The sequence below is a fragment of the Quercus lobata genome, chromosome 4 (assembly GCF_001633185.2).
Source record: "Quercus lobata isolate SW786 chromosome 4, ValleyOak3.0 Primary Assembly, whole genome shotgun sequence".
Lineage (NCBI taxonomy): Eukaryota > Viridiplantae > Streptophyta > Magnoliopsida > Fagales > Fagaceae > Quercus > Quercus lobata.
In genome coordinates, this window is record NC_044907.1 from 10,790,323 (window position 1) to 10,801,233 (window position 10,911).

The following is a 10,911-nucleotide window of genomic DNA, read 5'->3' on the forward strand; positions in this document are numbered from 1 at the left end:
GGGGACCACCAATTTAAATATGAAATTGGTGTCTAATTTTCCTCCATCTATCTAAATTTAACTGGGATCAATTGTAATTACGCTACTATTGCTGATAGAAGTTAGGTGAATTTCCACAGTGCTCCTTTTTGAAAACTTATTCCCCCACACCCGTGTATTTTCAGGTTCACCTCTCCTTCTACAATAATCAAAACCCAAGATTGTTCCTCTCCTACTCAACTAACGGTGCATGGTCGCAGTTACCACACTGATTAAGCCACCTTAATATACAGCTCCCCTATTTTTCAATGAATGCTATTTATGCTATTCCGATTTTACTTTTCTTTACAACTTTAATGGTCTTGGTTTATGCTCTGCAAAACCAATTCCAACCATTCCTAAGGTTTGATTACTCATTTCTTTAATATGCCTAAACTTTTGTTCCTTTTTGTCAAAAAATTTTGTTGTCTAATTATATAATTTGATTGTTTTTCTATGATTGATGTTGTATGTTTATTTTCTGTTTCATAACAAGTTGTAAGGAAACTGATAATTTTAATGGTCCTGGTTTATGCTTCCTAAGGTTTGATTACTTCTTCCTTTCATCTGCCTATGCTTTCGTTCGCTGTTGTGAAAAAATTACATTGTTTAATTGTATAATTTATTTGTTTTCCTAGCATTGATGTTGCAAGGAAACTTAGAATTTAACTGCTCCTGGTTTATGCTATGCAGAACGAATTCCAACCATTTGTAAGGTTTGATTACTCTTTTCGTTCATCTGCCTATGCTTTCCTTCCTCTTGGTGAAGAATGTTTATTCTGTAATTATATAATTATTTTCTTTCCTATGATTTATATTGCATGTATATTTTCTGTTTCATAACAAGTTGCGAGGAAACTGTAGTAGTGTTTGAATTGAAATTGAGAGTTCTGATAATGCATTAATATTTCCATGATGTATTTCAAAAAACTTGTTTAGAAAAGGAATTTCAAAACAGATTTGGTTCTACATCTTCTTCTTCCCCTGATTGCGTAATAGTATATTTACAGTTTTATGTGTGTACATGCCCGGTAACTTATATGATAAAGGGTCTTTACACAGCTTATTGTCTCAACAAAGGTCATCATCAATGTTTTTACACTTTATGGAAAACTCTGTTGCCAATTAACTGAGGCTTTTTAACTACTTATTTCCTTACCAAAGGCTACCTCTTTGTTATTGGTCAATTATTCCTATGCCTTATGTGACAAGTAGTTAGTTGTGATTTTCCATAGTACCTGCTTATTTTGTTAACAAAGGTCAATTTTTTCCCCTGTTTATGTTGTGATTGCAGTGTGGTTAGTATTTAACCCTAATAATGTATAACAAATTTCTTACCAGGCAGAAAAAGGTTAGCTACTTTTTTATTGATACTATTGTTATTATTATTGGTAAATTACATGACTTCTTGTTAATATGATTTTCGTTAGAGCTTTTAACATATTCGTTTTTTATGGTATTGACAAACTAACAGAACTTTGTATTTTCCCAGTTATTTAATTTTCAAGTAACTAACAAATATGGCGAGTGGTTAGCGGTAATGTTGTGTTACTGGTTCGATAATTATGGAACAAGTATATTATTTGAGATAGTTATGGACGAAGCACGAGCTAGAAGGTCAAAAAGGTGTTTGATTTAAAAAAAGAAAAAAAAGAAAAAGAGGTATTCGAACTCAAGTAGAGATGTGTTGTAGAAGTGAAGTGGACCTTGGCAACCTATTTGATGGAGGCATTGTGTTCATCATTGGCCAATTTGGTGTTTGGTTTTAAGGGAATTAGGCTGCTTGAAGTGGTAATTTACGCTACTTTTTCCCTAAAGTAATTTACACTACTCTTATTCCATGGGGAATATGTAAACAAGTTTTCCATGTAATTTACGGTATTTTTTCTTAAAATGTAATTCATGCCACTTTATTTTAGAGGGTATTATTATATTATATATTTGAGATTCAATATTATTTTACCCAATTTAACCCTCACCTAAAGTGGTTGTTATCTAAGAAATTGTTGTAAACATATTTCTTTTGTAACATAAATTATATTTATCATTTGTATAATTCTATGTGAAATTCAATTTACATTTCCTCTTTTATAGACTATTACTTTACTGCTCCATTAACAATGTTATGTGCATTTTCTCAGTTTTAATTTCATTTAATTGATATCTTTGAAATCTAATCTCTTTTTAAGTTTTGTTATGGGGGTGTAGTAAGTGGCTAACCATTATTGATTCCTTCACCGGTGAAATAAGTATATTTCGAATTTCAACTCTTTTTCACTTTTGTTATGGATGTGTAGTAAGTGGGATTTGGGTGAAACATGTAGTTTTCCTTATTTTCATAAACTTTTAAATAAGGATAGGGTCACACGAATTCCCCACTGTAATCTTAAAATTTTCCCTAAATATAAGGATATGGATGGAGAAGTGGAAACACAAAACAAATTAGTGACCGGAAACAGGAAACGTAGGTATTAATTATGAAAAAAAATGTATATAACGTTCATCGAAAAAGTATAAACGTGTATGAGTACGGCATAGGAAATTTAATCAAATACAACTATAAACCCTAACACTTTCAGCACGCGCGTGCTCAGAGTCTCTTCAATTTTTTGGGTAAGGGTTAATTTACAGCATTTATTGTAATTTTGGATTATTATATTTTCCAATCATAAAAAAAAAAAAAAAGAATGAAACAAATAAAAAAAACGTATGGGTGTGATGAGTATTATGTGCGGTGAATCACAATGCCGTACATTTTTTTTTGTTTGGAAAATGTAGTAATCCCAAATTATGAACAATGCTTTAAATTAATCATCCATAAAATTAATCATTTTCTTTTTATTTTTTTGGTGTAGCCATTGCATAACTAATCGATAATGCATATAACGAGGTAGGTTCCTTTCTGTTATCATTTCAATGATTGTAGTTTTTCTTCAAATATGCATATTATCATTTCAATGAAGGAAAAAAAGAAAGAAAGCAAATGATCATTCGATATAAAAGTCATCACACATTGTGAATATGGTCATATTATCATAAAATTAAAACCATGTTTGTGGACCTTGAAGAGTACATATAATAATATACAAATACTTGACAATCACATAAAAAAACTTGAATACAATCTATGGAAGCTACAAATTAGCCCTAAAGCTCCTACACTACAATCCCTACTTCCCCTGTCTGTTATGTATTGCCAAAGGCAATCATCAAGAGTCAGACGGTGGCGGAGGTGGAAAAGCACTGCTGTACTCTGAAAAATCTGCTCTCAACGCAGCAACCTCAGCAATAAGGCCATCTAAAAGCTGTCCATGAGCTGCTTGAGTCGTCATAATGGTCTCCATCATAGCACGAAGAGATAGGGGAGAAGGAACGGTGGGGTCTGCAGCTGTGCTGTGAGCATGTACCCCATCGTCACCAATGTCAGCAACGGTACCTGTAGGATCAACAGGACTCTGCTCAGCATGATCATCTCCAGTGGTGGACTGTACTCGTGGCCTTTTTGATGACCCAACACTCGGTCCAACACTCCTCTTTTGTGCAGTCCGCTGTTTGAGAAAGGTGGCTCCTATAGGGGCTGTGATGTGGATCAACTCTAGGGAAGGAAAATTCTCTACTCCTACATAGCGTAGAATCCTATAGATGAAAACTGGGAAGAATAGACCATGCTTCTTACTCTTACTCCTATGCGCCCGAACAAGCGTTTCATAGAAAACGGAAGCAAAACAAATGGACACATCAGTGACGAGGGCATACAAAAAGTAACACCTCTCTCTAGGAATAGTATGGACATGGGAGATGGGGAAGATGTTGTGACAAGCTATCCTAAATAAGATATAATTAAGCTCGGTTAAGTCACTCGAGTTAATTCTTGATGTTGTGAAGGCCAATGTCATTGGTCTTCCGCAAAGAAGAGTCATAACATCAGAGATTTCAGGACGGTTCGAGTATGAGTATGGATAAGTAGGTGTTCTAACACGAGGTACATCAAGAGCATTGGATATATCATTCTTAGTTATGACAAAGTATCGACCTCGAATCCAAGTAGCGAAATCATTATCAGAACGAATTTCGAGATTGGCATAGAACTCTCTAATCAGTGCAACTGGAGGGGGTTGTAAACCTTTACATAGAGACAACCAGTTCCTACACTGTAGATTCCTATGGACAGCAAGTGGTAATTCATCTAGATTGATTTCTCGTTCCGGCCAAATTGTCCAATACTGAATTACATTTTCAAACCTTTGCGCCTTCGTAACCGTTTCAAACGTTGTTTCATCAAACACAATTGCAGGCTTAGATGAGGAGGCAGACACTCTTTTGGCAGGCTTAGATGAGGAGGCAGACACTCTTTTGGCAGGCTTAGATGAGGAGGCAGACACTCTTTTGGCTTTGGTTTTAATGGTTTTAGACTTCTTAGGAGCCATAACTAGGATGTACAGGTGGGAATGAAAGCACAACAGAAAACCAATATTTAGAACTGCGTTAGAGACACATAAACACAATGTACATATGCATGACAAAAAGACTGCATGATATTGATGCACAATAAGCGTCAATGAATGAATGCATTGAAATGAAAAATTTTCTGTATGTACATGAACATTGACCCATACAGTCAAGTTATTTGAGAACCATGCAAACCCACAGTGTACATGGTGCAGCGGGTGTAAAACCAGTCACTACCATCCATCAATGTCTTACCATGTGGTCAATTTCAGGCAATTATACCCAATTCAACAAAACCCCAAATTCCACAAAGAACAAGATTGGCGAATGAACCAACATGTATACCAAGATGTTAAAATTTTGAATATAAACGATAGAGAACATCTCGCCAACATGCAAACACAGCAACCCATGAACCAGTTCAGATGAAATGAAGCAATACATCAAAATCCCGAAATTCCCAATATGAAGACATGAACTCTAATTTTTCATTTCTCACAAATCATGTGTTCTTTGCAATTAAAGGGTAGAAAACGTGTGTACAACATCCATACAAAAAAACCCATTACCTATTTCATGTCAAAACACCAACACCCATGAAAATCCCCAAATTCCATATTAACACATGAACCCTAAATTGAATGGGCTTGTATAAATCAGCTATGTTTATGTAATTAAAGGCTACAAATCGTATGAACAACATGCATATGTAAAAACCCATGACCCATTTCAGACCACAACACCCAAAATCATGAAAATCCCCACACTTGCATAGTTCGAAATTTCAGCTTTCACAGGGAGAGTAATGCAGGATTTGAAATTAATTTCAATGGGAAGCAAGGGTAAAAGAGTCATACTACAGTTGAGGATCGATGTTTGGAACCCGGGAAGTCGCTTAGGAGCTTGAGGAATCGAGAGCAATCGACTGCTGCTACCATGGGAGTCCAGTGCATCCACACAATAAGCTATGCTTTTTTTTTCTTTTTATGAAACAACAGATAAACACTGAACTGTGTATATCAGGAACCAAATAAGTCGATAATATAAGACTTGAGTTCACTATTACTCGCTTAACGAAAAACCGAGTTCTATGTTTTAGACCGATCGTGCACCAATCAAGTAAGAATCGATTCTTCCAGACAACTTTGGCTGGAGTTGTGATGGTACTAAATGTACTCGATAATTAAATTATCGAGTTACTTAATGTAACTCGATTTCTCGGAGAGCGAGTACTTCTGCTTGTATTTTTCCAGTCACCAGTTATTACTCGACAATAGTATAATCGAGTTATATCTTTTAGACCGATCGTGCACCAATCAAGTAAGAATCGATTCTTCCAGACAACTTTGGCTGGAGTTGTGATGGTACTAAATGTACTCGATAATTGCATTATCGAGTTACTTAATATAACTCGGTTTCTCGGAGAGCGAGTACTTCTGCTTATATTTTTCAGTCACCAGTTATTACTCGATATTTATATAATCGGGTTATATGTGTTAGACCGATCGTGCACCAATCAAGTAAGAATCGATTCTTCCAGACAACTTTGGCTGGAGTTGTGATGGTACTAAATGTACTCGATAATTAAATTATCGAGTTACTTAATGTAACTCGATTTCTCGGAGAGCGAGTACTTCTGCTTGTATTTTTCCAGTCACCAGTTATTACTCGACAATAGTATAATCGAGTTATATCTTTTAGACCGATCGTGCACCAATCAAGTAAGAATCGATTCTTCCAGACAACTTTGGCTGGAGTTGTGATGGTACTAAATGTACTCGATAATTGCATTATCGAGTTACTTAATATAACTCGGTTTCTCGGAGAGCGAGTACTTCTGCTTATATTTTTCAGTCACCAGTTATTACTCGATATTTATATAATCGGGTTATATGTGTTAGACCGATCGTGAACCAATCAAGTAAGAATCGATTCTTCCAGACAACTTTGGCTGGAGTTGTGATGGTACTAAATGTACTCGATAATTACATTATCGAGTTAATTAAAGTAACTCGATTTCTAGGAGAGCGAGTACTTCTGCTTATATTTTTCAGTCACCAGTTATTACTCGATATTAATATAATCGAGTTATATGTTTTAGACCGATCGTGCACCAATCAAGTAAGAATCGATTCTTCCAGACAACTTTGGCTGGAGTTGTGATGGTACTAAATGTACTCGATAATTTAATTATCGAGTTACTTCAATTAACTCGCTTTCTCGAAGAGCGAGTATTTCTTAATATAAGATCGTGTAACGTCTTTTTGAAAGACGACGAAATGGTACTCGAATCTTGGATTACCGAGTTATTAATGTTACTCGGTTTATATACAATTGAGTTTTATAGAACAGCCTTCCACTACATATTACAACTCGGCCTGCATGTTTTTTCCTGTTGCAGCTCAGTCAGTTTTTTACACCAGCAGGTATGTTCTGTTTATTACAATGTCCATGAAGCAACAAGTGCATGGCATGCAACACACTCTTATATTGTTGCTTTTGAGATTGCCCCTGCTATATAAATATGAATGCAACAAAGTTGGAGAAGTTGGAAATCATACTAAAACAGCTTAGTTCCATTGCAATAACTTCGTTTTTAACTGAATTGTTTGCTTGACCAGCTTAGTAAAACCCCCATCAGTACATTAAAGGCACTAACAAAGTGCATGACTACACATAAGTACAAACTTTAATATCAACTTCTAAGCAAAAAATGACCAATATCATTTGTCTTCTCATCATGGGCCTGTTCAACTGGTGATGTTCGGTTGCTTCCAATTAAAGAGGTAGGGATCATCCTGGCTGCGCAACGTATGTCCGTTAGCACCCATCCACCTTGGCTGCCGTACCTACTGTAAATAGTTAAAAAATGTTATGTACACTGGACTTATATAAGTTATTAACACACAACATAGGCAGAACAGGAAAAATGAGCAATGACTTACGACGAATAGTGTAACAAAAACAATTGAACAACCTCATTTGCCTATACATGCATGAACACCAGTGTTTGTTTCATGACTAGTCCAAATACTTACTATGGCAATAGAGAACAAAGACACTACTACTGAGTTCTTAATAGTGCCAACTTATATATGACAAAAGTTGTAGGAGATATATGACCTTTACCTATGATGCAGCTCCACCGCTAGTTGACTCCGCATTTCGAGTAGGACATATTCTACGGTTGTGCCCCTCTTGGCGACACAACCCACATCTTGACTTGGGTCCATTCTCGATCCATAGGGAGGTCGGCAACTCCCTATCATTCTCGTCCATCTCATTGCGGATTCGTGTGGACTTTGGCCGACCTTTGTTCCGGATCAGGTGCAGATTGGGCATCACTACTCTAGTTTCTTCAGGATCCGGCCATGCTAATCTGTCTTTCAACGGTTGGAATACCGGTTCATAGCTATGGAACCTATGACTCACGCTATAGCAAGGATCAATAAACTGCTGCGCATCGTGCTTATACTTAGCACAAATTGCTATTACGTGTGAACACGGCATCTTGTATGCTTCCCATTTTCCACATGTGCATGTCATACCCCGAAGATCAACCCTGTGCGTGTGTTGTCCGCCCCCATTACCTAGAGGATTACCCGGTGTGTCAACCTGATATAACCGTGCTTGTGTGCACATCCGTGTCACCATATGGTCCTTTGCCTTCGCTTGGTTTTTTTCGAACTTCTCCATGGCATACTTGCACCATTCTTGACCCGCTTCCAATTGCTGTAGAGCGAGATTACGACGAGCGTCAAAGTAGGAGTTCACTTTGAAGAAGGTGTACCTCACCATTGCCGTGATTGGCAAGCTGCGTGCACCTTTCAGTACTCCATTAAAACACTCCGATAGGTTGGTTGTCATTGCTCCGTATCGACGCCCTCCGTCGTGTGCAAGTGTCCACTTTTCTTTGTTTTCATTTTCCAAGTACCTGTGTGCAGCCGGTTTGACATTGCGAATTAAATCCAATGTGGCTTGAAACTTTCTAACTTGATTCGCGCTTGCGGCCCTCCATACCATGTTCTTCAACTCCGGAATTTTCCATTTTGTGTTCACATTGCTAACTACATGGCGGAGGCAATACCGGTGATGGGCCTGGGGAGGCTGCAACCAAGTCATCCTTGTGTCATCAAAGCAAGCTTTTATACCCGAATGTCGGTCAGAGATGATGCAAAGATTTGTCCGGTCCGTAACATATCGTTTCAGGCATGCCAAGAACCATCCCCATGTCTCCTTGCTCTCACTCTCAACAACGGCAAACGCGAGTGGATAAACCTCGTTGTTAGCATCCGTTGCCATTGCTATCAACAACTTCCCCTTGTACTTGCCATAGAGGTGCGTTGCATCGATGCTTATCACCGGCCTACAATACTTGAACCCTTCTATACACGGACCAAAAGCCCAAAAGGCACAGTTAAATGTGCAAGTTCCCGGCACACTACGGTGGTCGCACTTCAACTGTGTCACTGTGGTTGGATCTGCATCTTTTAACGCTGCCAGGAACCGAGGCAATTCTGCATATGACTCATCGAAACCACCGTAGATGGCTGCAACGGCTTTCTGTTTTGCATCCCAAACCTTATAGTGAGACGCCCAATGGCCGTGCTTCGCATGAAGAACACTACGTAGGGTTGCTACTGTTCTTGAAATGTCTTCCCGTACGTATGACTCAAGTGTGATGGCAATGAACTTTGAATCCATCATCCTTCCATCATGATCCACTTGGAGTGTCGAGCAAGTGTGGGGACCCTTAGATGTTGTGATCATCCACAGCTTGTGCCTTTTGCTGTAGATAGCTCGAATTGACCATAGACATGCATCGTCTACACACGTTACAACCAGTCTCTCGGGGTCTGACTTCATGTACTTAAATTTTTTATTGAGCCCAACGGAGAACATGGTTAGCGCGTGCTGAACCGCAGCTTTATTATTGAATAGCATCCCCTTGCTCGGTTCGTCCCCCGGTCGCCAACTCAGCAGACCTGTTTCCAGGGAAGGTGATGGGTCATTAATGTCATCCCATGTGTTTGACGTGAACCATTCGGGGTTAGGGTTTAGATTATTTTCTGGTTGTAGTTCATCTAACAATTCTGGATTCTCTACCGGTCCATCGTTATCAATGAACTCCTCATACACATCTCGAGTCTCATCCATTTCGGTTGCCTCGTCCAAGTAGGTTTGGATATCTTCATTTCGGTGAGTATATCCTTCATCCTCATGGGTATGGATAGACCCTAACACTTCGGCGTCTTCAGTATTGTCCATAGCAACCCCATTCCATGGTTGACAGTTGTAGGGCAAAGATGTCTCGGGTGTAACTGACGGGTGCACAACGGTTACAGGAACTGATTCTTGCTCTCCAACTCTACTCCCATATTGCGAACCCCCGTCGACATTGAACCCAACAGTGTGGACAGTTACATACAAGTCAGAACCTATGAATTGCCCTGCCCGCTTTATCACTCCCCACATTATATTTGCATCATTGTCGCATTGTAACGGAATTGAATTGTAGAACACTTGGGTACCTACTAGTTGCTGCGGAGCCCGAAATACAATGGAGATGTCGTGGGTATCCTTGTGTAACCCCATAGTTGACATTATCTTCCGTTTAAGTTTTCTCGTGTGTATCCCACGTTTCACTTCAATAAGCGTCTGCTTTTGGTTCGGACCTCGGTATGATAGCCCGTGCAAATCATTAATATATGCCTCCCCGTCGTAGTAAACATAGAAGTAATGTGGACTCATAACGGACCTAAATCACAAATAAGACTAAATTGTATCATGCTGCGTAATATTGGAACATGCATAGGCTAACTATACATGCCCTATGTTTGGGTGTTCATGGAGGTAAACAAACCTAAGCAAATTGTGCTAAACATGCTAAAAATTACCAATTTAACATTAACTTGTCTACTCCATCAGACTTCATTTCGATAACGAAAATGTTTGCACAATATATGTGTTTTCATGCTGGCTATTGTTCAACAAATGAGAACTCAAAAGCATTGCAAATAATTTTAAAAATTCATACCATGCAATATGGACCACATCTTGAACAAATAAATATACCTCCCATTGAAGACCCACAACAGTCAACTAATTTATGTTCTCAAAAATTGTACCACATTATTCTGTTCAAATACCCCCTATTGAAGACCCACAACATTCATATTATTTGTGTTCTCAAAAATTGTATCACATTATTATGTTCAAATACCCCCTATTCAAGACCCACAACAGTCATATTATTTGTGTTCTCAAAAATTGTATCACATTATTATGTTCAAATACCCCCTATTCAAGACCCATAACAGTCATATTATTTGTGTTCTCAAAAATTGTCCACAACAGTATTATGTTCAGATGTCCCCATTCAAGACCCACAACATTGAAAAAATTCGTGTTGCTCTAAGGGAGATAATTCATAAGCATTGAAAT

The 10,911-nt window shown here is 38.2% G+C and overlaps 1 protein-coding gene across 1 annotated transcript; it reads right to left on the reverse strand.

Moving 5' to 3' along the window:
* Positions 1 to 7,596: 7,596 nt before the first annotated feature.
* On the reverse strand, positions 7,597 to 10,062 carry LOC115984582. Its single transcript, XM_031107603.1, has one exon. It carries the CDS (start codon positions 10,060 to 10,062, stop codon positions 7,597 to 7,599), a length of 2,466 nt encoding a protein of 821 aa, XP_030963463.1.
* Positions 10,063 to 10,911: the final 849 nt, after the last annotated feature.

Bases quoted from the DNA above. Each gene is read 5' to 3' on its own strand.
- LOC115984582 (XM_031107603.1), bottom strand. From the start codon at position 10,062: ATGGGGTTACACAAGGATACCCACGACATCTCCATTGTATTTCGGGCT.